General features: G+C 31.6%; 4 protein-coding genes across 6 annotated transcripts; 2 read left to right on the forward strand and 2 right to left on the reverse strand.

Moving 5' to 3' along the window:
- Positions 1-157: 157 nt before the first annotated feature.
- LOC100500147 (putative TRAPP complex subunit Trs31) lies at positions 158-4,185 on the reverse strand. The gene is made up of 8 exons (NM_001250582.2): positions 3,965-4,185; positions 3,756-3,844; positions 3,367-3,430; positions 1,930-2,007; positions 936-1,012; positions 779-845; positions 573-680; positions 158-480 (listed from the first exon to the last, which is right to left on the reverse strand). The coding sequence occupies exons 1-8, from the start codon at positions 4,034-4,036 to the stop codon at positions 451-453; spliced, it is 585 nt and encodes a 194-aa protein (NP_001237511.2). The 5' UTR covers positions 4,037-4,185; the 3' UTR covers positions 158-450.
- A 6,011-nt stretch (positions 4,186-10,196) lies between these two features.
- On the forward strand, positions 10,197-13,506 carry LOC100809121 (LIM domain-containing protein WLIM2b-like). Of its 3 annotated transcripts, XM_006601770.4 has the most exons (7): positions 10,210-10,309; positions 10,391-10,443; positions 10,648-10,889; positions 11,502-11,601; positions 11,697-11,731; positions 11,833-11,922; positions 13,030-13,506. In XM_006601770.4, the coding sequence occupies exons 3-7, from the start codon at positions 10,755-10,757 to the stop codon at positions 13,264-13,266; spliced, it is 597 nt and encodes a 198-aa protein (XP_006601833.1). In that variant the 5' UTR covers positions 10,210-10,309; positions 10,391-10,443; positions 10,648-10,754; the 3' UTR covers positions 13,267-13,506. The 3 variants fall into 3 exon arrangements, with proteins under 3 accessions (XP_006601834.1, XP_006601833.1, NP_001241110.1); XM_006601771.4 differs by having other exon boundaries at positions 10,197-10,443; positions 10,664-10,889; NM_001254181.3 differs by having other exon boundaries at positions 10,211-10,443; positions 13,030-13,487.
- Positions 13,507-15,990: 2,484 nt separating this feature from the next.
- On the forward strand, positions 15,991-19,327 carry LOC100814295 (uncharacterized protein At2g39910). Its single transcript, XM_003552531.4, has 7 exons — positions 15,991-16,595; positions 16,915-17,001; positions 17,188-17,378; positions 18,012-18,207; positions 18,476-18,540; positions 18,866-18,967; positions 19,049-19,327. Exons 1-7 carry the CDS (start codon positions 16,095-16,097, stop codon positions 19,197-19,199), a joined length of 1,293 nt encoding a protein of 430 aa, XP_003552579.1. The 5' UTR covers positions 15,991-16,094; the 3' UTR covers positions 19,200-19,327.
- A 2,025-nt stretch (positions 19,328-21,352) lies between these two features.
- Positions 21,353-24,855, reverse strand: LOC100819087 (probable sugar phosphate/phosphate translocator At3g11320). Its single transcript, XM_003552539.5, has 4 exons — positions 23,979-24,855; positions 23,701-23,804; positions 23,120-23,348; positions 21,353-21,923 (listed from the first exon to the last, which is right to left on the reverse strand). The coding sequence occupies exons 1-4, from the start codon at positions 24,420-24,422 to the stop codon at positions 21,777-21,779; spliced, it is 924 nt and encodes a 307-aa protein (XP_003552587.1). The 5' UTR covers positions 24,423-24,855; the 3' UTR covers positions 21,353-21,776.
- Between the last annotated feature and the right edge of the window lie 1,523 nt (positions 24,856-26,378).

Raw genomic sequence — 26,378 nt, forward strand, 5'->3', positions numbered from 1 at the left:
ATTATTGAAATTCAATACATGAGCATATTTTCAGATTTAATCAGCTAATCAACTTTCATTTTTCAATAACTTCAAATTTTCAAAATTTGCCTTTTTTTAATCTCATGTTCTGTTCTATTTATTTTATTTTAAAAACATACTTCCACAGGAAATTTTCATTCCATCAAGCTTTCAATTCCTCAGTTTGATGCTCAATTATATTAGGAGTGAGACAAATGGAAATTAACAACACGAGATTTTTTGTACAATGTAAATCAGAAAGAACAACTCCCCGACTCCAAAGCAGAACATACATTAGAATGAAAAGCATGAGTTCAATTGACAAATCAATAGGGTAGGCTGGTGAAAATCCTAAATTACTTTTTCACATCCATAGGTGCAAGTTCCAAATCTTTCTATATTGGTGTACAGCATTAAAATATTTTTAATTGAAAATTCTTGGTATAAGCATCAGCCTAATCTTGCTTCTCTTCGTAACACCTGGAAGATAGAAACCCAGAAACGAAACTATCAGTTTAGAATGTAGCTAACAGTATGTGCACACATGACAAACAAAACCACTGACAGTATACCTCTTCAGCAAATTTTATCAAAATTGTTGTCCGTGGTCGTTGTTGACCTTCCATGGGGACAAAATGAGCTGTTACAACAGCTGGAAACCCGGCACCATCCAAAACGCCCTTCATTGATGAATGAAACAAAATAAAACCACTCTTTAGACCTTTCTCTAAGAATCAGATTACTAGTTGACAGTTACTGAACAAAGCAAAGCAATTACCCGTACTATTCCAGCAACAAATGCTCCACAGTTAAACGTTCCCATGTCCTTTGGGATAGAAATGAATCTATAAAGCAGAGATCCATAAGCTCACTACTTAATGAACAAAAAATCCAGTATGTGTAATTGTCGAATAAAATGTAGAGACTGAAATTACTTGTTTACTAGGAGCTCCTTTTCACTGATCATGTATTCATCTTCATGTTCAGTTCCTTTCTCCAGTGAATCAGCTACCTAATATAAGACAAATAAAAAACAATACATTGAAACTTAGGGAGCTGCTAAAATATTAAGATAGCTGACAACTTTACACATTCCAAGAAAAACGAGTATATGATACAACCAGAACAGAAAAAATAGTCCTTGGTTGTTACAAAAAATTGGTACTAATGCTCCATTGGGTTCAAGTCACATCTCTTACACCATTGATTATGATTATAACTACTAGATACATGCCTGGGTATTGAATAATTTTCACAGCTAATGCATTCTGTATGTGTTTCAGGTCTCTAACACCAGATCTGCAAAGTGAACCATGCATACAGAACACACATGACAAAAATATACCGGTAGATCAAGAACCAAGGTTGTATCAATGTATTGATGATTCTTTGTATAAATAAGTAAACATAATGATGATCAACCCAACCCAATATGCCTTTGAGCACCAAAGCCATGGTCTGTTCATGAGTAGTGGAATATAACACTTTGACCAATAGAATGTAAGATAAAAACACTATATACTTAAATGTTCAACATTTACAGGACCACATCAAGTTGAACCTTAAGAATCACTGGTTAAATTACTCCCACAAGCTTGCTAAAGCTGATCATCATAACTTTCAAGAATGAACAATCAAAACAGCTTTTATAAAATAGTCTATCTTGTCATCTTATGCATGCATCACAGCCAAGATAATCTTCTTTTCAGGATAGTAATGTGAATATTTCTTCTCTCACAGACAGAAACATCACAGAACCTTTTTGCCAGTCTGGAAAGGCCATACCATAACAGGATGACAAAGGTTCTCAAGACTAAGAAATACCATGTCTCTAAGCAAAGGTATTTTATGTCATTATATCAGCTTTCCAAATATTGAAAAAATCACGGTAATGGGGGAATAGAAGCAAATTTTGATAAAGAAGCTCACCTTTCCAAATAATACTTTCCACACTGTACTGTGTACAAAAGAAAGAATATTCAACAGCCGTGTCTCTCTTCTGTTTCCCTGTAATTTCAAAATAACTCTAAATCAATCATGCTAACCACATGCAAAAATACATAGATCTTCCACCCTCGTGACCATACTCAAATCAGTACATGTCAATTTTCAATATACACAAGCAATCAACTTGCTGACACAATGAATTTGCAAGTCCATCTTTGAACGATAATATCAAATGGACAAAACAAAATTGACAGTGCACAGGATGTGCATGGATTCTCTCACTTTAGAGATAGAATTGGATGATCTGAACTCAAGTGATTTTTCTCCCCTTCCCCCCTTCATTTCTTTGATAAAAGTATTGAACCTAAGGGTCTGTTTGGATTGATGGAAGGGAGTGGAGTGGAGGGGAAAGATGTTCCCTCGTTTGGTTTGCAAAAATGAAGATGGGAGATAATGAGAGAGGATGGCACATGATGGATCCCATTCCACTATTTAATCCCATCTTCTTCTCCTCCCAAATTGGGGTACAAGGGACGGAACGGTTATTGCCAAGTTATAAAATGTCTAATTTAACCCTGTAACTATTAGCATCTCTTCCTCATATATTTTTGTTACGTGCTTTATTTTTTTTAACTGAACCTCCATCTTTCTCTTCTTGATAAGTTACAGTGTTATAAATTATAGAATTCCATATTTATATTGCTGTCAAGTTTTTCAATTGTTGTTAAAAGGGAAAATGTAGAATTTCAATTGCTCTTTTTACGAGTGGAGCAACCAGCCAACTCTCTGCTTGACGAATTGTAGAATATAATGGACTTAAAAAAATGAAATAAAATGTCAATACACACTTCAGGCAGCCATGATAATAAAAGAAAAACAAAATAAAGTCACTTTAAAATAAGGGTAATACAGAAAATGAAAAGTTATAATTTATTCCATTCCATTCTCTTTCCAAACGATGGAACCAAATATTTGTCTTGTTCTTTTATAAATTACCTAAACAATGGAATGATATTTTTAATCCATTCCATTCCAATCCGTTCCACTCCATTATTTTCCAATCCGTTCTGCTCTATTATTCACCGTCAATCCAAACATAGCCTAAGTGATACTGCAATCTTGATAGAAAAAATTGCTTACAAGTCCAAGACTCCAAGCACAAGCTAATGGATCAAACTATAACATTGATGCATAGTTGTATATCATGGGTGTATGAATGTAGAACTAATTATACCATTCAAAATGATAAATCCTTCAAAGAGAGGAAACTGCTGGGTAAATTAAACTATAGTCCAAGTCTAAATATCCCATCTTATCAGGGTCCAGGATTGCCAGATTCGAATTTGATTTCCTTGATATTTAATCTTGATTATGCAAAACAATGAAAAATTTTACAAGAACTAGTGACAGCCGGCATACCTTATCTCTGTGGCAAAGCAGCTCAAGAACTCGAGCCCCAACCGCATATCCAGCATCCTCCAGTCTGGTGGATTTACATTGTTAATTTGAATATAATATATACATTACAACAATAAAGCATCAGGAAAATAGTGTTTTCAAGCCAAACCAATCTAGAATTTATATATCTTCAAGCTTCTTAAGTTTCAAACAAAGTACAAAGGCACTATTGAATTGTAACTAAAATGTTAGATCAAGTGTTTACAGTCCTGGATCCAGGGAAACAAATCATCCTTAACAATCAAATACCTACTTATTATCATATGATCTCCCAATTTAAAACCAAAATCAGCGTTTCTCTTAATTTGAGAAGGCAACGAATAATAAAAGAGGTTTAAGAGGATAATAACCTTCGTTCGAGCTCGCCAATGTTGTCGACCTGCGTTTGGTTGTACTGAACAAGCTCCGAGAACAAGAACGCGAATGCACTCAAACTAACCTGCACCAACACATCAAATTCGAAACACGGAATCGAAGTGATGAATTACGCGAGATCTGAATGGAAATAAAAGAGGAGAAGAAAAATAAGAAGAGAGAGAGAGAGAGAGAGAGAGAGGACCTCTTGCTTGCCCTTGGTGAGGGGCTTGTCGAGGACGTTACTGTACTGCTTGATCTTTCCGACGCCGATCATCCTCTTCCTATTACTACAGCTACTTCTCTTTCTTAGGTTAACGGTGAATTGGCTACCTGATCATTTTTCCTATGCTATATTCAGGATTTTAAAAATTGACAAAAACCAAGGGTTATTTATTTATTATTACATTGAAATTTCTTTTTCATGTACCCTTAACAAATTAATTTAAATACAGTATATTGATAATGTAAAAAAATTACAGAAATAATGAATTTATATCTTTCTCACGTCACAAATATATTTTTTTCTTTATTGGCATGGTTGTGATTTATATTTTTATTAATAATAATGACTTTATTTTGTAAAGAAATTTACTTTAACTTTATACCAATTTGTTGGTAAGTGAAATTGAATTTGAATTGTTTTCAGATTAATATTATGATGAACTAAAAATAAAAATTATTTAAAAAATATTTAATTCTTTAATTCAATATATAATTTAATTTTTACATGTGTTACAAATTTTAAATGTAACCTATATACTTTTTTTAAGAGAATTTAACCTATATACTAAAAACTTCTTAAATCGATCTCTAGTAAACGTTACATATTTGTGGTTTGAATCAAAGAAGCAAATTTCATATAAAAAAAATGAAACAAGCAAAACATGGAATAAAAATCTTAGGAAGGGTTTTAACATAACTAAGCCAAAATGACTTTTTGAAGCCTAAACAACAACCAATCATCAATAAACTTCAAACAAAGTGACACCATATTTTTCAACAAAATATTCCGTGGAAATAAAAGGATAAATAAGCTCCCTTTTGTTTTAGTGTATCAATCAACGAAGCTTTGGATGGAAAAAATTGATATCCGTGCTTTGACCTTTTAAAAACCAAAAATATCAACAATCCAGACGTTTTATGAAATGAACCAAAGAACAAGATGTTAAGCTCTATTTGGGGTGATTTTGGGGTTTGAGTTACAAAATTTTGAAAAATAACAACTAATTTTAGTTTTAAATAATTTTAAAATATGATTAATTTCAAAATAAATTTATTATGAAAGTTTTATATTATATTTAGTTTTATAATGTTTTTGTGTGGGGTGACTACAATAGAGATGATGTCAACATCAGCGATAAAGATACTAGTGATGATTGCGGTAACAATGGTGATAGAGATGGTGGTGATATCAATAGTGATAGTAATAGTAGTAAAGGCGATTGATGCGGTAATGGTTGTGGTGATAATAACATTGATGGTGGTTGTGACAACAATGTTAATGGTGGTGATGGCAGTAACAGATGATGACTGTGATAGGTGGTGGTGCTAGCAGTGGTGGCAATGACATTGATGGTGACAACCAATGTTGGCGGTAATGATGGTGGTGACAATGCAGAGGTGGTATTGGTAGTGGTGATGGTAGTAGTAGTAATGTCGATGATGGTGATGGTGATAGTGATGTTGGTGATTGGAAAGACATTGGTGACGGTGATGAATGTAGTATTGATTTATGGCGATGATAATGGCATTGACGGTGATAATGGTAGTGGCAATGATAGCAATAGTAAAAAGTATCATTTTCAAATGTGGGAAATGTGTTTTTTTTTAACTAAATCAATTTTACAAAACCTTTTTTCTTAGTTTTGAAAATGAGTGTAAAAGTATTTTGAAAATGATTTTAAACAATTTCAATTCTATTATTGTCAAACACATTTTGTTTTGAAAATTACATTTAAAAATCAAAAATCAAAAACTCACAACCACCCAAAATAGGCCTTAAGAGGAGGTTTTGAGGTTTCAAGAAAAAAGTGTTAGAAGGGGTGACAAAGAAATCATGAAGAACTTACCTTAAATGAACCTTCACTGGCGCCTTAAGAGACAAATCGACGCACAACCACTTAAGCTTTGACATATTTAAGAAGAGGAGCATTCTTTGGGTCATGCGTGTAGTATAACTAGGCAGTAACATATGCATAAGTAATTATGCTCTTTACAATTTTTAGAGTCTATGTTATTGTTGGCTCATTAACTTTTGTTGGAAAGGTACACATTGGCATATTTCATGTTCTCGGTGGAGTTGTAGTGTAGCTACTACAAGTCTTTGCCCTTATCATTTTCTTGTTTAGGGTACAACTTGTACTCATCTCAAGACCTTTTATCTTAATAAACTTCTTTTGCTTATAAAAAAACTAAAAAAGCTTTGACATAGGAATTTTTTATGAAAGGTTTCTATGGATGAAAAGAAAGTAAAATGGAAGAGAACTTGCTTTCTATAGGTTCGACCAATAGAGAAAAAAGGAAAAAAAGAATAAAAAAGGGATCAATGAAGAAGATATAAAATTAAGATGAAGGTACACAAATCAAATGGAATCTTTTATGGTGTTAATAATGGAGGTACACAATATAATAGTAACTAATGGAGAAGATATAAAATTGACCTATTGGTTAAAAAGAAGGGACTTAAGATGAAGGAAAAAAGAAAAAAAAGAAGTCGTGAGTTTGAATATCTCTATTGATAATTCTAATAAAACTATCAAAATAATATTTGTTGATAAAAAAAATCACAAATGAATTTAACTCAATTGATTTAACAAGATACATGAGTTGTTGTAAATTATATAGTATATGTCTTTAATTCTTATGAATAATAAAAAAGACAAGATAATAACCAATAGTAAAAGGAGGTTAAGTTATTTGGTTGATGTAAAAGCAAGTCCATCACAAGTATTGTGCACAATTTTTCATAAAAGAGTATTGGTTCTCATTGAAGAAACTGCATGTTGGAATGTTGTATCCAAATTTCACATAATCTTATTCCTAAATAAAGAGTAATGCTTACATACGAAATGGTGGGGACACTATGTAACTTTTTTAATTAAAAAATAATAGTTTGATGAAATATAAAGACTTAGAGTGCGTTTGGATAGAAAATTTTAATTGAAAAAAGTAATTTATTAGAGAATTTAAATTGTTGCAATCTAAAATTTATTGTTTGGATTTTTTATGAAGAATTTAAATTTTTAGAATTTTAAGCAACTAAAAATGTAAAATTTCAATATACTTCTAAAAGGTGAGAAATTGAAATTCTCTTTTAATAGAAGAATCTTCTAAAACGTTCGTGTATTTTCTTTATAACATTCATCATCTCTTCTACCTGAAAGGTCTTGAGATCTCGTTCTCAAACTCACAACTCTTCCCTCACGCCGATGATCCTCTTCTTCAAGAAATACCGTTTGAGCTCGTGGAATATTGATCGAGTGTGGGCATAAGGGGACATGTAGAACTGCCAGACCCTGGTTTCCCTGTGACTTCCCATGCCGCATCAGTATTCTTCTCTTTGGAAGCACACCAAACATATATTCTATTCTCTTTGTATTTATTTTCTTTCACCCTCACAATTTTAAATTTTTTTTATCCAAACACAAAATTTTAAAAATAAAAGAATTTCAATTGAAATATTTGAAATTCTTACCTCCAAATACACTCTTAGGGTTATTTGAAAAAGGTAAAAATAAGTATATTATAAACAAGATCCACCTAAGAACCCAAAAAGAGATGTTGCATGCGTGCATTACATATGGTCTAGGGCTTTTTACACTTCAATCAACTTGTCAATGAAGGCTTCAGATGATGTAGAGTAGAACGTCCAAATAGGTATAAAAAAATGGGTGGAAATTTTCAAATTTTGCTTATCTAAATTGGCCAGTAGGATTATCAAATTAAATAATAAAAATATAGGAAAATTAGGTAATTAAAGTATAATTAACTTTAATATCTATGCTAATCACTTTCTCTGATACGTCAATGAGACTTTAAAATCAATTTAAGTAATTAAGAATAGTTTCAAGGTTTCAAATCAACTTTTATTCTCCCTTGAGTACCAGATACCTAATTAGAATAAAGTAATTTTAATAGACAGTGTTAACATTAATAACAAGTAATCATAATTAATTCCCACAGTTTCATAACTATTTGCTTAATTTCATAGTATAATCTTATATTGTTAGCTTACAATATACTCTCAAATTTTAGTGAAAAATCTTACTGAAACAATGAAAATTAGACACAAAAATTATACATATTTATTATTAAATTTTCTTAACTAAATATATTTTATCACTTATAATTATTTTCAATCAGTTTCACAAATTAGAAAAGACAGAGTAGAGTGGTTTCAAGAAATATTTTTAGAAAAATAAAATAAATACAAGTTTTATTTGTATTAACCTTTTGTTTCGAGCTAGATAGAGCAGAATAAAATTATGATAGTTTTGATGAAGTCCTCGTGTCCCAGATCTGTTTTGGCAAAAAGAATCAAATCATCTGCAAAACGGTAGATGATAAAAAAATATTTATTTTATATAATACACTTACTAAAATATTAGTTATCGAATAATTTTAAATACAATCAATAAAATATTTTTGATATTAAAATTCTAGATATTTGTATCAAAGTTTTAGTTATCAAAATTTCAATTGGTTTATTGGGTCAACGTTAAATTGAATTGATTGTTGAGATTTGGGAAAATTTATTTTTATGAGACTTTTTTAAGAGTTTAATTTTTATAGTGTACTATTATAATTATTTTTATATAAAAATTTTAAAATAATTATTATAAAAATAATTATAAAAATAATCTTGTTATATAGTAACAGTCTGTAATTTGATAATGATCAATATATTTAAATTAGAATAAATAATATATACATGAAGTGCAACGATTTTCTTACATTATATTCAATTATAAATCAAAATATTTACATGATAACTTTGTTAGTTTTTATCGTAATTATTTGAAAATTTACAAAAAAAAGAAGTTATAAACTCTTAAAATCAAATTATTTTTTTTATTTTTTATAATTAAGATCGTAATACATTCGCGGGTCTGTTGAAGGCTTCAAGGTTCAAGAGGCAAGCCGCATGGCGTGTCAGAAATTCATCGACAGATATTTGCAGTTGTTTTTTTGGTAGAATGTGAAAACTACAGTTTAACTTTGTCTTGCATTACTTCTTTGTTTTGACAAATTAATAGAAATAATTCTGTTTGACTATTTCTCTAATCAATATTTTATGTATTTATTATAATTGAGTTCTTTATCGGTTTTACTTCTTTCTATTTCATTTTTTTTCTTTCAAAACTATCAAATCATGTATTATACATTATTACATTAATAACATTATCATTAAATTGTTTATGACATGGAAAAAAATTAACAACAAATGTTTTATTATTATTATTGTTGTTATTATTATTTATACATAAATATTTTATTACTGTTTATGTATTAAAATCGAGGAATCATTTCACGACTTTTTTTGTCAACTTTTTCCATTCATTTGCATTTTTTTCCTTCTTTTTCTATTGATGTAAAATTGTAAATGATATTTTCTCGGTCTTTTTATTTTTATTTTTATGCCTATTTGGACATTTTTTCATCAATTTAAATTATTTCTCCGTGCATCATTATATATATTTTTTTACCTTTTTTTTGTTGTGTAGTTTTTTTTTTCGTCTGAATGATTTCTCTTTCCTATTTTTAAAGTTTATTTTTTTTGTTCATTTAAATATATATTTTTCAGAATTGTTCCACTCATTTGCATTATTCCTTTGCCCAATTTTCCCCGATAATTTCATTTGTTTTTATCGTTATTTTCTTCTTTTTATTTGCATGATTTTCTTCATTCATTTGTATTAATTTATTTCCTTTTATTTGAATAATTTTCTGTCACTTTTTTACATCTTTTTCCCATTCATCTAATTTTTCTCACTTTTATTTATTTATTTTTCACCTATTTGATGTTTTAATAACAATTTTGTGCAAATAAAATGTAGGTTGTTTAATTGTGATTAGTGATTATGATTATACGTGTATTTAGTTAATTTTATTTATAAACAAATTATAAATATTATTTACTCCATATTTTATATTTATAAATTTTGGCGCGGGAATTATTGTACTTACAATTTTTTCTTAAAAAAGTATATCATTTTAGAAAGAAAAAAAAAGACTTTAATTAATTGGTATTTTTATAAGAAAAAACCAGTTCTAATTTTCGTGCTCTAATTGGGTTGTTGCCCACGATGGACCACGACATTGAGACAGAAAAAAAAAACAGCGTTAGTGGATTCTACCAAACGAATAAAAAAGTGTTAATGGAGACAGCAAGGATATTTGTATCCTGGTTCCTAATAGTAGTAGTTATTATTTGCAATTAAAATCTCTTCATTTTTCTCTCTTTATTACATTTTCATTATGGTGACCAAGATATGATCTGTTATCAATATATATTCAATGACATTCACAGTCCCGAGTCCTAACCTGAGTTGTGTCTCAACTTGCTCTTCTTCTTCTTCTCTTTCACCCTCCAAATTTTCTCACTCTCTCTTTATCTTCACCTTTTCAGTTTAAAGCTTCAGATCACAACCGATCCACCATTCACCACTTTCTCTTCACAAGGTATGCTGAAAATGAAATACCCACTTTGACTATGTCAACTTTATACTATTTCATTTCTCTGAACCAAACAAAACAAAACAGATTCATTTTTTACGAGTATGTTTTTTTTTTTTTTCAAGCTTTCAAAATTTGACCCTTTTTTAACCGTTTGCTGAAACTGCTTTCTGCTCATTGTTGTTTTATGTTTTTTGTTCATATGAGTAGCTCAAGTTACTGACAGGCAAATCTAACAAGAAAAGTAGTCTCTGAAGTCGATCCAGTGCCTTGTGAATTTGGAATTGGTGGTGAATTTAGATCTAAAAGCCATAGCAATGTCTTTTATCGGTACCCAGCAAAAGTGCAAGGCTTGTGAGAAAACGGTTTATCCCGTTGATCAGCTTTCTGCTGATGGTACTGCTTATCACAAAGCTTGCTTCAGATGCTCTCACTGCAAAGGAACATTAAAGGTGCCTTTTTTTATTATTGTATTTTTTTGTTTTTTGCCTGTTTTGTTAGCTGCATTATTTATTATTTTATTTGATAGCATATAAATATTCTTCTTATTTTTATTTGTTCAATACTGCTAAAGATCCTTGCTTTTGTTTGACGCTGCCTTGCATCCATGTAAAATTTCCATGAGAAGTTCATGATTTGATCAGAAAATGAATGTAGACACCACTCTCCTTCTTTTTGAGTCTGATGAAACTAAGAATTTTTTAAGTGTAAAATCTTCACTTTATTCCTGCTATGACACAGATCGGCTCCTTTCATGTCATGTTTGGATAAATTGGAAAAGAAAATAAGAAGGCAAAATGCATTGAACTTCTCTCATAAGCTAAAATCAACTTATGTGCATCTTAACTTCTATGATAGTGCTTCTATAAAAGTTAAGTGCTTAAATTGATTTTAGCTTATGGGAGAATTTTGATTCATTTACTTTCTTATTTTCTTCTTTTATTAGTACATATGAAGTTTATTCAGACAGGACCTTAATAATGTTGGACAGTAATTGACTTAGCATTTGTGTGTATGAGCTTAAAGTTTTACACGGATTAAAGTTGATGATCTTTATGTTTCAGCTGAGTAACTATTCCTCAATGGAAGGTGTTCTTTACTGTAAGCCTCACTATGAGCAGCTCTTCAAGGAGAGTGGCTCCTTCAGCAAGAACTTCCAGTCACGTATGTGTTCTTTTTCTTCTTTGAGGATGAAGTTGTGTTTGTGTGGTTTTTGAATCATATGCCTCTTTAATTGGCCATATTTTCATTTTGAACAGCTGCAAAGCTAGCTGATAAGACAACTCCTGAGCTGGTAAAATGCTTAATTTTGCAATCTTCAAACTTCATTGTGATAAGTAGGTCTACAGCATTCGATCTTATTGAATAACTATTGGCATCTTTTGTTTATTCCAGACAAGGTCTCCTAGTAAAGCTGCGAGCATGTTTTCTGGCACACAAGAAAAGTGTGCCACATGTGGCAAAACTGCTTATCCATTAGAGAAGGTAGGATTCAAAAATCTTTGAAACAAATTAGTTGATGATATTCATTATAAGGTTACAAAATGTCTGTTACAATTTGGGTATATGGATGTTCATGCCTTAAGCAAGGAAATTTGTTATTATTCCTATCTAGATCCTGTAGATTACTAGAGTATCCTTCTTCTCTACCTGTATATATGTGAGTTACCTTATTGAACATTGGCATGTCTTTCTCTGAAGTTGTAAGGGGATAGTTGGTGTAAAGTCTCTCTTTATGTCATTTTCAGGAAATATTGGTAAGTTTTGGCTTAAATTACCAGCATTAAAGCACATGTATTAGTTAAGGTACTCATGGTTCTGTGAAATCAAGCAACATGTGTTACTGCCTCCCAAAATATCTTTGTGCAAACTGCAAAGTAATAGGAGTTTGAACCTTTTTTTTTTAATTTGGAAGATACATGTGCCAAGATAAAAAAAAAATCGTATTCAGTTTCTGTTCTTAAGACGATGAAAACTATATTCTGACTTAGTTCATAATTCTCACTAATCAAGTAAACAAAATTGCATTTGCTTTTGAATAATTCTGTAATTTCTTTCTCCACCCACAAATAATTATAATAAAAATTCCACAAAATGAAATCCATGCTGATAGTGACATATGCCTGACAACTTGTGTTTGTGGTAATACCAAGTTCTTGTATCAGTTTATTCTATTTTTTTGTCACTAGAAGGGAAGAGTAGATTGGCAAATAGAAATTGTTTTGGAAACAATTTTCAAAACTTAATAGATTTTGAATGATAAATTGATTGCTGAGTGGTAACTCTCTTAAGAAACCTGGTGTCTCGTTGACCATTTAGCCCTGTTTAGATAAACTTCTCCATAAAAACTTATATAAGAAGAAAAAATGAGAGTGTTTTTGATTTGAGAGAGCTAGCTCTGCTAAAATAAAAGTAGATAGTATATAATCAAACTGAAGAATCTACTGATTTTATTTGTCAGTAATTGCATGAATGAGTAAATGCAATTCTAATTATTATAAGTCTTCTGTGTTGCAGTTAACCTGAAATAGAATTTCATCTTGGTTTTCTTGTTACTATATGTAAATATGTATATCTGTTCTTTGAGTGTAGGTAACAGTGGAAGGGCAGGCCTATCACAAATCATGTTTCAAGTGTTCACATGGTGGATGTCCCATAACGCCATCGAATTATGCAGCCCTTGAGGGCATTTTGTATTGCAAGCACCACTTCTCCCAGCTTTTTAAGGAGAAAGGGAGCTATAATCATCTTACTAAGTCTGCATCAGTCAAACGGGCAGCCGCAGCCACAGCAGCAGCAACAACAGCTGCCTCTGTTCCAGAATCTTGAATGTTGGTTCCTTCAATTGCCTTTTCTTTTTCAAATACATTTTGGTTTGTGAAGCAGGTGTTTGTATGTGTGGCCTTTTTGGTTTTTGATTGTTCTCTCGTGACTTTGATCATTTCTGATATTTTTACTTACACATGCGTGGCGTGCAAATCTTGTGTGGTTTATTCATATAATGGACATTTAGTAAAGACGAGACTAATGAGAGCGTGATTTGCAAGATATATCATTCCAGGTTGATGACATTGCCTCCCATAGCATTTTCTACCAAATGCTATCCTATATTTTATATTCTTATCATCTTATGCAATTTTTAGAAGATTGAGAAATATTGGAGGGTTTGGGTATCTTGCTGCCTTTAGTTTCCTGGGCGTCTGGAAAGTGATTTTTAATTAGAGTCTCTCCAAAATCATTATTTGAAATAAATAATAAGGTACACATATCCTCATATATTTGCAACTTGAAATTATTTAAATGATTTTAATTATGTATACATGGTCAATAATTAGGAAAAAAATGGTCAATAATAATGACCATGGTTTTAATAAATTAGAAACATTTAGCAACAGGTACCCAAGTAATATTCAACTTAAAAAGGAAATATTTTTATTAAAAAAAAACTTAAAATGGAAATATATTGGTAAGAATACTTGAGTATATGTATAAAAGTTCCTTCATAAAAAATTATCATTGGGTATTTTTTAATAAAATAGAAAATACATACAGATTTTATTGTGTAGAATAATCTAAATTTTAAAAATTATACATACTGTATTTTATACCTTTACACTTTTAATTTTTTGTAGCTACTTTTCTAATTTTGCAAAATAATACAAATTAAAAGCATATTAATTGTTCATAAATCATTAGAAATATATTTTATTTTTTATATTGATTATAATCGAGAATTTTTTAGTATGATAAGTAAATATTATATTATCTTATTGATAAATTTTGTTTTCTTTTAATCTCATTCTTATAAGTTTTCTTGAAAATTTAATTTATTTTTTCCATAATTAGTAATGCATGTCAATAAATACACATAATGTTATACTTTTAGCATTTCACATTTTATTTTTGATGCCTTTTTAAAATAAATAGAAATAAAAAATGTGTTAATTCTTACTAAATAATTTAAATATGTTCTATTAATATATTGATCATAACTATGAGAGATTATATTTTAATAAAATATAACCAAGCATTTTATTAACTTAGTTATGAATTCTATTATGATTTAAAATTCAAACATGTTTTAATGGAAAAAATATATATATTTGAATAACATACCTGTTGGGTTTGGCTATATCCATCATTTAATCTGATCGAAATTCTATGAGTTGGATGAGATTTGCCTAAATCTTTTTTTTACAAATTCGATCTTACACAATTCGATCATAAAATGAGTTAGGTTAATTGGAACTAAATACTTTTAAAAAAATTATTTTGTAAAATAAAATTAGAATAATAATTTGTTTTTATCTAAAATTTAGTAAGTATATAATGATTAAATGTAATTAAATTGTGATAATATTTGACCAATAGAATTAATGATTTCAATGTTAATACGATATTTTTATTTTAGATAGAAATAAAATATTATATTAGTATAAGAAAATATAAACAAAATCAAAATAGAGATAAAAACAACTTAAAAAATTATGATTAATTTAATTTAATAAATTATATGAGCTATAAATTAATGTATTTTACATTTAATAATTAAATTACATATAATAATAAATTTAATTATATGATATTAGTTGAGTTCAAACAAATAAAATCTGTTATCTAATTTGTTTATGATTAGATTTTAATTGAATTAGATCAAATTGGATATGAACATTTAGAAAATCCAATTTCATATAATTGAATTGGATTAAGTCACATATAAATTCAGATTCATAAGTATCCTATTAAATAATATGAAATTTATTTAGTTTTTACCTACTTAATTCATAATATATTTCAATAAATATACATTATCTTATCTTGATGAAGAAAGAAAAAGAGAACAAAAATTGATTTAAAAAAAAAAAAAGAACACTTAAAGAAATTTACTTTACTCTCAATTGATGTACATACTCTACTAGACAGTAGATACCACTAATTGGACACTTCTACTAGACAGTAGATACCACTAATTGGACACTTAAGTGGCATAAGAAGTGCACATCATTACTATTTATGGTGTTAAGTCCTAATAAATATTTATTTTAAATTAACATAAAAGATGATATGCAATTTCAGAGTTATTTTTTTCCCCTCATTTAATTTTAGGATCTATCACAAAATTAAATTGGAAATAGTGTAAAAACACCGTATTTACTTAATACTATTTATTATTATTAAGATTATGTTTGATTTAAAGTTTGAAAATTGTTGTTTTAAATGTAATGCATAATCCAACAACACTCTTCGCCAAAGACATTTGGATAATTTTAAATGTAAAATTTTAATGATTTTTTTTATTTTTTTAAAATCATATTATTGATATAAAATATATATTAATATTATCACTTTTTTAGTAAAAAAAATTTCTTTTAATTATATTCTAGTTCAATATCCCTTGAATAGTCTTAGCTTTTAACGATCTGTTTATCATTACTTAAAATTTAATAGAAAAAAATATAGAATTTACTTCATATTTAATGAATTTTAGTAGTTTTTAATTAATAATTAAAAATATGTTGAGATTAAATCCATATTAGTACATCTTTTTAAAATGGCCGCAGCGCAAAATGTCGTCAAGCCTATTACGGTGTCGTTTTTAAGAAAACCGGCAGTATTGCCGTTAGCGACGCAGCCAAAACCCTAATCAGTGCCAAACGATGGAATCACCGTCACCACCTTCCCCGTTCCGAGACCTTCTTCTCCGTTTATCGACCGGAATCGCGGAGTCTCTGGCCACCGTTCCCTACACTCCACACCAATCCTCCAACGTCTCCGTCAAAGCCTTTCTCGAACCCCTCCTCGTTCCCACCGCCACCGTCAGAGACTTCGCTCTCGCGTGCGCTCTCATTTCCTCTTCCACCGCCGTCGACTCCTCCGGCATTCTCTCATGGATCCCCAGCAACCTCTCCTCTCTCGCAACCTCGTCCTTCTCCGACCTCTCCCGCGCTTACCTCGGAAATCGCGACCTCGCTGTTCCGCCGGAGAAGAGGCTCGTGCTGGAATTGATGCCAGAGGTTTTGCCTTTTCTGAAAGAGAGGATTAAGGAGAGCTCGATTGATGTGTCGGATGAGACCGACGAGTTCTCCGCGGCGACGGCGAGAGTCCCCGTTGGGTTCGCCATTCTCGCTGCTTTTCAGTTTAGATGGTTTGTTACGCAAGTAAGATACTATGGGTTTGGTACTTTGGTTGTCTTTAAGGAAAATAAAAATGAAGATTATAATTTAAGAGTTTAATTTCTATGTAGGTATAAAATATTTTATACTGTTAACTAATTAAAAGTCATCGTTGGAAGGAATGACTTTCAAGTAGTTAATTAGTTATTGTAAAAGTCAGCAAACTTATCAAGCTGTGATTAGATATTGGTGTATCAAAAAATTATACTATCAGTGCATACATTAAGATAATAATCGGATTTATGGTATGGTTTAGTTATTTGTCCATGATGAGACATTGAGATGATAATTGGATTTATGATAGGTTGATTATCCTCATTTGGGCAAGTTGTGTGGATTGGTGATTCCTTGTGCACTGACTGCTGTTGATCATTGGTCTCCGGTAGTTAAGGTATGTGCTGGGCTGTAATTGCTACTAAAATATGAAGCTCGAAAGTAATCTAGTGTTTGTGTGATTTGTGATTGTATTGAAACTTAGGAATCATTCCAACTGTATGTATGGAAGGAACTGGAGTCTCGAAATAGTGTTATAATTCAGTCGGTGGTGAGTTTTTTTCTTTCCCTTGTGTGATTTCAGGGACAGGGCATGATTAGCCTTATGCATGTTGGAAAAAATGTGGATGCTGCTCAGCTTGGTGGGTATGTGGATGTGATTCTGGATGCCTGCTGCCAGAACACGGCTTCTGATGATGAGATATGGCACCATGTTGTTGAGGCATCTGTAGTGCTTGTGACTCTTACTCAGAGAAGTAATCCACGTAGTCCATGGTATATTCATCCATTTCCATTCTATTTTCTTTCAATTGTAGATGTTATTGCTTCAAGGGAATTTTTTTATGATTTTTGCATGTTGAATACCATAGGGAATTCTGGCATTGGAATGATTAGCTAACTGAATAAGTAGGAAAGTGGGTATCATTTAGCTATGAATTCCTGCATCTTCATGCAATTGGTTCTTGACTGTTGTTCATACTTAAACTTGAAACATAGTTTTCTCTTTTCAGAAATATGGAATATTGTAGTACCCATTGATTAGTCCATTAGTATTGATTTTTTTCATTTAATTAGAAGGGAGTAACAAATTACATAGGTTTGTTTTTATAGCAAAGGAAGTTTTGGCCAGGGGAGCATAAACTTAAAATTTTTTTACAAACTTTTACTATGATTAATTGATCTCAATCTCATCAAGTTGAGAGTGAAGATATAATGCTATTGGGGCAGATTTTGATTATATGTTGCAAGTGAAGAATTTTTATTTACTACTTGAGAGGGTGTTATTTAGTTTGAAAAAAGTTATATAACTTCCCCATAAGCCATACTCATATATGTCCGAAAGTTTCCTCAATATCTAAGGTGTTGGAATAATGGGCCATCCATATCTTCCATCATTATCTTGAATAGGTTTGAAAGAATGCTAAATGAGATGTTAAGTCACTTGGAGCGCCAGCCTAGAAACAAAGAGCGCCGCATCGCATGGCTTAAATCTGCTGATTCACTATTTAATGGAGTTGGTATCATGCTTTTAGCTCACTTCAGGCGCATTTTCCCATTATTTTTTCAGTGGATGCATGCTGACGACAATGAGACTATTATTTTGGTGAGTACCTTTAATTTTAAATATGTATTGAAACTTTGAATGACACTTTTTAAAGTTTATCTTACTGAACCAAAATCATTGGTTGTAACCTGCAATGTCGAAATAGATGTACATTCAAAATAGTTGCAATTATTTTAACTTGGAAAAAGTTTTGACATTGGCTTTCCTTTTTTGACATTGATGAACATATATGCTACTTTGTTCCTTTAGTATTTGGTAAAAAAAAAGTTATTTATGATTAACTCTTGGATATGTTTTTATTCTGCAGGTTCTAAAATGTACATATGTAATTTTGAGACTGACGTGGATAAGGAACTCACCATTTGTTGCAAAGTAAGTTAAAATATTACCCTATGAAATTTTTATTTCAGATAAATGTGGCATTGGTGTTCCATCAAGGAATGGTGTTGTTCTTATATTTTTCAACGGTGATCATCTTGGTCTCCAACTCTAGAGAAGGGATGCCTTAGAAGTTAATTTCACTGTAGGCATCCATTGATATAATAGAGATTTAGGAAAATTCCAAAGTTACAGAAATTAATCTTGGTTTCCCACTTACGTGGCCGAATCCTGGGTCTGTGGATATAAACATCTTTATTTCCTATTCTGTATTTGCCTGGTTGATATAATTCATTTGAAGCACATGATTTGACTTCAGATTGGTAGATAAACTTGCTCTTGTGTATAAGGAGGCTGCATTAAGAACAGCTCGGGAAGAGATTAGAGCAAATATATGTCAGATACTGATCCTACTTCAAGAGTAAGGCTTTGTTTTTGGATTAATTTCTACAAGTGATATATTCATTCCCTCATATAGTCCATCTCTTTTCTATGTACCCAGAAGCAAAGGACTGTATTTTAATGCAGCCTGGGACAAGCATCGATCCGATCCAGACTTGACCACTCTTGATTTTTCATTAAGTGGAAGAAGTAATACTAATACTGTGCCTTCAGAGGATTGTCCTCAGCAGGGTTTAGTACCCGTTCAATGATAAGTTAATTGCATTTCTGATTATTTCAATGTACCACAATTTTGAGTTGATATAGGTTAATGTAATTAAAAAGTAGAATTGTTGGAACGAGAATAACAATATGCAAAGTTTGAATTTGTTTTGTATTCTTTGAATTTGTTACGATTCTCTACTTCAAAATATCTCAAAAGAGATATTAAAGAAATTCGCGATACTAAATTTTATCATTATCAACAAACAAATGTTAAACAGTAGATGTGTAGATATCCAATTTTACAACTCTTTTTCCTCCAAGAATAAATGGCAATAAGAATTCAATTTTTTGCAACATAGGTAAGCTGGAGAGACATCAGTCACTTAATGCAACTTTTGGACTGTGGGCTATTTCTGCATCGTTGCTAATTCAATTAGAACTTAGCTAACGATTAGTGAAGACACACCAATGAAAACAATATAACCCAAATTCAACATTTTAAAATGAGGGCGTCTGGTTCTTAGTGTATGGAATACAATAATAAAAAAAAGAAAAACCTTCAAACATTAAGGGCAAAACTAACATACACTGTAGAATAAACAGTAAAAAGTGAATCGCTGAATACAAGACAAATGTAAAGTTATATTAGTATTTGTATAAGAAAAAATCATGAATGATTTTGTGTAAACACGCACATAATTCGAAAAAACCAAAAAACAAAAGGCTCAAAGATTAAACACAATTTGCAAAGAAAAAAAAAGAGCTTCAAACGTTAAGGGCAAACACACTATAGAATGAACAGTGAAAAGTCAACCACCGAAAAGGAACAAATGTAAAGTTATTGATAAACAATGCGAGCACCATGTTGCAATATATTAGTACTTGTATAAGAAAAAAATCATGAATATATTGTGTCAACACGGACACAATTCGAAAAAACCAAAATACAAAATGCTCAAAGATTAGACACGCAAAAATCAAAGCAAAAAAAGAGCTTCAAACATTAAAGGCAAAATTGACTGCAAACTGTAAACACCATGCCGCAATATATTAGTATTTGTATAAGAAAAAAACCATGAATGGTACTGTGTTTACACAAACACAATCCAAAAAAATCAAAAAACAAGAGGCTCAAAGATTAGACACAATCTGAAAAAAGAAAACAATAGAAAAAGAAAAAGAACTATAAACATTAAGGGCAAAACTGACTACACTGTAGAATTAACAGTGAAAAGTGAACCACTAAATACGGGACAAATATTAAGTTATAGATAAACAATGGGAGCACCATGCCACAATATATTAGCATTTGTATAAGAAAAAACCATGAATTATATTGTGTCAACACGAACACAATCCACAAAAACTAAAAAACAAAAGAGACTCAAAGATCAAACACAATCCGCAAAAAACCAAAACAAAGAAAAAAGCTCCAAACATTAAGGGCAAAATTGACTACAAACTGTAGAATGAATTGTGAAAAAATGAACACCACTGAATACAGGACAGATGTTAAGTTATAGATAAACAATGAGAACACCTTACCGCGATATTTCACTACCACCTACAAAGCTCTGCATCCTGATTATAAGAGCAAATAGCTGTTGTAGAATGGAATATCCCAGCACATGACTCAGCAAAACAAAACCAACCAAGGGCACACATAAAAGACTAGGAAGCAAATGAAGTAATCATAAGATACTATTTTTATCTTCAAAGTTACCACAACCATCCATAACTTCCAAGTTACAAGTTACCTCACAAATTTGATGACCAATGGCTGTAACCTTCAATGTTGAAATTAGCAATTGTTTTAAGTTGGAAAGCATTGACTTTTCTTTCTCTTTATATGGTTTTGACATTGATGACATTTATGCAACTTTGTTCTTTTAGTATTTGGTTTAAAGAAAAAAAAGTGATTTCTTATTAACTTTATGAAATGTTTGTTATTCTCCAGGTTCTAAAATGTGCTTGTATAATTGACTGACGTGGATAAGGAACTCACTAGATGTTGCAAGGCGAGTTAAGAAATTACAGTATGAGTACAGAGTACTTATAAGTTAAAAAAATCATGGAGCATGAATAACAAATATGTAAAGCTTGATTTTCGTTTTATTTTATATTCTTTGAATTCATTTATTACTATTCACTAGTTAAAAATATCTCAGTTCTCAAATGATATTATAGAAATTGGACGATGGGCAAAAGTATGAATTCTATCATTAATAAACGAATGTAAATAGAGTTGAACAATAGATGTGTAGATATCCAATTTTACAACTCTTTCCTCCAAGAATAAATGACAAAAAGTACTCAATTATCCCAACACAGGTAAAGTAGAGAGACATCATTTATAGCAATTTTGTTCTGTGGGCTATTTCTGCATCGATCATTGCTAATACAACGAGAAACTCGTTCAATGAGGTCTGGCGTGTGGGTAAAAAAAATGTATATTATAGTCAGAAAACTCTGGATTCTGATCACTAGCATGCTAAACAAATTTTCCTTCAGAAATCTTGAGGTTGACTGTGCAGTAACGAAAACTAAATGTTGTAATTGTAGGGTATAACTAAAGGTTGTCCTTTCACTGCAGCCGAGAGCATGAATGATGATGCATTATAGTATCACTTGCTTCTCTTTTTGGCTTCACTGTAGAGTATAACTCCAAAGACTGTGAGTGAGTAACCCATCATTCCAGTGACTGACACTGGGTTTCTGAATATTAGAATAGAAACTACTACTGCTACCGCCCCTTTAGCATTTCCTAGTACCTGCATGAGCCAACTCTTACTTAGATTATCAATTGAAATCAATTTAAGAATAATGATCAGAAATTAAATAGAAAAATGGATTACTTGAGCAAGGGCAAAAATCAGACTTAAATAAAATGACATCTTTCCACCAATTTTTCTACTTATGCCATCATTTGAATCACACAGCTTTCAGTAATCAATCCAAAAGCATATTGTGATATACAAACTCTCACGAGAAGAAAAACAAAACAAACATCAACAAAAGCTGTATATCCCACCATGCGAAGAGGAAAAACAAAAATCAAAGAGAAATTAGAAACATGTGTAGATTTCATTTTTGAATGTATGTTTTCATGACAGATAGCCTAAACACTAATTTGTATAATTTTTGCAAATTTACACATTAATTTATCATCCTAAATCCATTGCTAACTTGATCAGGGATTTACATGGCATAAAGTATCAAATAGGATCATAGTAAAATGGGAGTTCAACAAATTAGGTTAACAGTTATAACAGTCACCCTACTGGGTGGACAATAATTTACTCATCAGCAAGTTCTGATCACAAGTCATCTCGAACAATTGGTAACAAATACTGCTTAGCAACTAACTTGAAGACTGGGAGCACCAAACTTGAATAATTGAACCTTACAGACAAAATTTCACTAAACTATTCAACCACATTAGTTTTATATGCTTATGAACTATCAGTAGCAATGTTTGAATATAATGGCCTAGCATTAGCTTTAGAGATCCAGCAGAATGTTTGAATATAGTTGGCAAGAACTAATTTTGAAATATATGGTAATCACATGATCTAAATTCCCCCCTTCCGTAGAAACTAGAGAAAAACAATACATATTTATGAATTTTGAGAAACTAGATTGCAAATGCAAAATACTAGGCAATGTAAAACTTCACATGACCTGAGGTAATTTGTTTTAAAAGAATTCCATTCTCAAACAAAAAAAGAATAATGAGGGAACAAAATAACTCAACTACCGGTCACATTGCAACAGAACTAACAAAAAAACAAAAAAGTGACCAAGACAATGCTGATAATGTGATACATATCTTGTGATTTGACAACCACCAAAATCTGATGTCCCAACTACCAACAGATGAGACAACAGACAGTTTGTTGGAGTGAAAAGTACATTTAAAAAAACAAAAAGGAATGAATGCCAATTTGAATAAATAATCAGGACTTACCTGAAGGGTTAGAGCACTGGTATGTTTCGTGACCAAAAAGTTGGTCAGGTTGACAAAATATGCAAGTGCTGAATTAAACAGCAGATACCAAATGATCTTGGAATCATCTCTGGCAAGAGCCAACGTGATGCCAACCACATTCTCTTCCATTATAAGTGTTGCAGGAAGAAGGAAAACCACAGCCATTGGAGACATGTAAAGGAGAAGGTTCATAGAATTCAGCTTCTCTCTGCCACACAAGAACTGTCAGTACCCATTTGAACATGTAACTCGAAAACCAAAGACAAACATAGAAATAATTTAATCACTTGAACTATTCACTTGATTAGTCTCTATAATTGTCCTCTGCTTAATTTTTAGTCCCAATAGGAGAAAATTGCAAGTTTTAGTCCCATTTAGTCCCACGCGTTAACATCATATGAAACTTTCTCGCGGTGTAAAATCATTTTCCGCTAAAAAAAACTGTGCAAGGACTAAAACTTACCGTTTTCTTGTATAGGGACAGATATTAAAAAGGGGACAACAATAAGAGGATCAAATGAATAATTTAACAAATGTATCTGGAGTATCTTAATCCTTACCCTTCAGAAGAAAGCAAAATCCCTTGTAGCACTGATTTCAGAGCCCTTGCAGCTGTAGCCGCAACACATATAATAAATCCAAACAGATGGAAACTCGGTTCCCCCTAATGGCCATATAGAAGAAGACACGCACACACACAAAACATCCATATCAGAAGCCATTAAAAAAAAATGTTATTTTTACGTTAAACCAATCTGAAATCACATCAGAAACAAACCCAAATTAACAAAAACATTTAAAAGAATCAAAAGGGTGTTATGTTGTGTGACATACATACCCCACTGGCAATGATGACTCCAGTAACAACAGGAACAAGGGTGAGGTAAGTGAGCCAAGCCTCCCTCTTGAAGGTCATAAGGTAAGCGAAAACGGCGGTGAAGAAGGGCGTGGTGGCGCCAATAGCCTGGTTAAACGACACGGGGAGGTAGCGCAAGGAAATGTTCCCGAACACGACGGAGACGCAGAAAACGAGGCTGAGAGCAGAGATCTTGAAGAATTGCACCCTGGATCGAATGCTCTGCAAAGGCACGACCTTCATCCACGCTATGGCGACGTAACTGAGCAAGGAGCACGCCGTCATGTGGCACATGGTGAGGAAGATTGGGTACTTGAAGCCGTAGTTGCTGAGCAAGTACTTGTTCAGGAGAAGCACCCCAATGTTTGAGGAGTACCACGCCGCCACCAGCGCCACCGTGAAGAACCGGTTGTTCGAACCCTTCATTTTTTTTAAGCCTTCTTCGATTTGATCTTCTTCCTGCGGTTTCAGAGGGGGAGAGAAGGGGGGTTAAGTTTGACTGGTAAAGGGGTTGACTTTACGAGGACAAGCCATGGATCTGGGAATCCATGGCTTGCTTGTTTCTTTTTGTTGGGGTCGGAGATATTAAGGAGGAAAGATTGTGGATTTTGAGGATGACAAAAGAGAGAAATCAAATGTTGTGTTGTGAATGTGTTGTGTGTGGGATGTCTGCAACGCAAAAACAGACCCAAACTACGGAAACAGGAAAAAAGAAGAAACAAAAATACAGCATTTAAAGCTGCACAGCACAAGATCTAAGGTACAGTAATATTAATTATTGTTGCTAAATGGTAAGGAATTAAAAAAAACTTAAAAAAATATTTTTATTGGGATGAAAAAAATTATTACTGTTCATAATTCTTTTGATTTGCTATGTTTTATTAGTATTAATATTAATACCTGTTATAGCGAATTGAAGAAAGACCCCTATCAGTTACTACTCCTTAAAGTGATTTGATTTGGGCTGATTTGCACCATTTACTCGTTTCGTTTGCAATTATGATAAAATGTACGCTGCAAGAAAAGTATAAAGAGGAACAGTAAACTTAGGAATAAGTTTGATAGCAGTTGATAGTAATTTATTTTTTAATTTTTAATTCAAACTGAGTACGTAAAACAATCGGTACAAAAGTAATTTTGTTATCTTATCTTAAACAATAATGTTGAATTAGAGCTAATTGCGTTCAATATTCAAAATAAATTTTTATTGAACTTGATAGGATTGATTCTTTTTATAAAAAATACACATGAGATCTTAAAAAATATAATTTGTGTGGCGGAGGAAAAATAGACAAATCTCTTTAAATATTTTTATAGGATTGTTATTATAAAATATAAAAAATAAAAATAAGGAGTAATAGAAAAAATAACGTACTTATTGCCTAGTTAACGGTTTGATGGAAAAATTTAAAAGGTTCTCTGTATTGTTTGTATATATAAAAAAGATGATAATAGGGTAAGTGTTACGAAATAAAAAGAAGCCAAAAAATATATTATTATTATTATTATTATGTAAAAAGATGAGTAATAGTTTCGTAGGAAACAAATAAAGGAAGGGAATTGTATATGTATTTGGGAGGATGAATGAATGCATGATCCATGATCCACCCACGATGAAGCGTGCGTTACGTGTGGCTTTCGATGGAAGGGGAAAATATTTATTAGTAGTGTAGAATTAGTCCAACTTAGGCGCAAAAATTGGACTATTAATTATTATTGCTGAACTCAACGCGCTTCCAATGCTAGGTGCTTCAAGTTAGGCACAGCGAGTTGACCAAAAAAGTTTGGCTTAGGGAGGTGCCAGGAAAGGCCGTCCAAACGCCGCCTTGTTTATTTTCTTCTTTTGTAACTTTTTTGTGAAAATAAGAAACATTACTAACTCACAACACAAGGGGTTTGGCATGTGATCGTGAGGACCAGTTTGTTTAGTATTCTCTCCTGTTTCTTTGCTCAAATTTGGTTCACGCAGAAAACACAATTATGTTCCCGGGGGAGTCATGTTTTCCTTTAAGTGCATTTTTTTTTTATCCAAAAACGTTAAACTTATAACAATTAGCTTCTGGTTAAATGTAAAAAAAATCACATTCACAACACCGAACACTATTAACCATATATTATTATGCTGTGAGAACTCATTAAAGCCCTTTTGTATCTTCAACCCAAGAGAAAATCTTTGTTGGTAAATTGATCTGCTGGTTGATAAAGACACTTAGACACATTTAGGGTATCCTCACCTTTTGTTTAGGACATTAATTTTAATGAGGCAGGTAATTAGACAGAACAAATGGAAGGGAGGGAAGAAATGGCAGAGTTATACATGTAGCTGTTGTCTTCGGATCTTCTTTGCATATAGAAGCATCCTAGTTTAGTAGACTCTGACAT

The sequence above is a fragment of the Glycine max genome, chromosome 18 (assembly GCF_000004515.6).
Source record: "Glycine max cultivar Williams 82 chromosome 18, Glycine_max_v4.0, whole genome shotgun sequence".
Taxonomy (NCBI): Eukaryota; Viridiplantae; Streptophyta; class Magnoliopsida; order Fabales; family Fabaceae; genus Glycine; species Glycine max.

Bases quoted from the DNA above. Each gene is read 5' to 3' on its own strand.
- LOC100500147 (NM_001250582.2), bottom strand. From the start codon at position 4,036: ATGATCGGCGTCGGAAAGATCAAGCAGTACAGTAACGTCCTCGACAAG. The intron at 3,845-3,964 runs GTCCTCTCTCTC...GTGTTGGTGCAG, and splicing joins TCACCAAGGGCAAGCAAGAG to GTTAGTTTGAGTGCATTCGC. The intron at 1,013-1,929 runs GTGAGCTTCTTT...GTCTTATATTAG, and splicing joins GGAAAGTATTATTTGGAAAG to GTAGCTGATTCACTGGAGAA.
- LOC100809121 (XM_006601771.4), top strand. From the start codon at position 10,755: ATGTCTTTTATCGGTACCCAGCAAAAGTGCAAGGCTTGTGAGAAAACG. The intron at 10,890-11,501 runs GTGCCTTTTTTT...TTTATGTTTCAG, and splicing joins ACTGCAAAGGAACATTAAAG to CTGAGTAACTATTCCTCAAT. The intron at 11,923-13,029 runs GTAGGATTCAAA...CTTTGAGTGTAG, and splicing joins CTGCTTATCCATTAGAGAAG to GTAACAGTGGAAGGGCAGGC.
- LOC100814295 (XM_003552531.4), top strand. From the start codon at position 16,095: ATGGAATCACCGTCACCACCTTCCCCGTTCCGAGACCTTCTTCTCCGT. The intron at 16,596-16,914 runs GTAAGATACTAT...GATTTATGATAG, and splicing joins TTAGATGGTTTGTTACGCAA to GTTGATTATCCTCATTTGGG. The intron at 17,379-18,011 runs GTATATTCATCC...TATCTTGAATAG, and splicing joins AGTAATCCACGTAGTCCATG to GTTTGAAAGAATGCTAAATG.
- LOC100819087 (XM_003552539.5), bottom strand. From the start codon at position 24,422: ATGAAGGGTTCGAACAACCGGTTCTTCACGGTGGCGCTGGTGGCGGCG. The intron at 23,805-23,978 runs GTATGTATGTCA...TATGGCCATTAG, and splicing joins GAGTCATCATTGCCAGTGGG to GGGGAACCGAGTTTCCATCT. The intron at 21,924-23,119 runs GTAAGTCCTGAT...TGGCTCATGCAG, and splicing joins CCAGTGCTCTAACCCTTCAG to GTACTAGGAAATGCTAAAGG.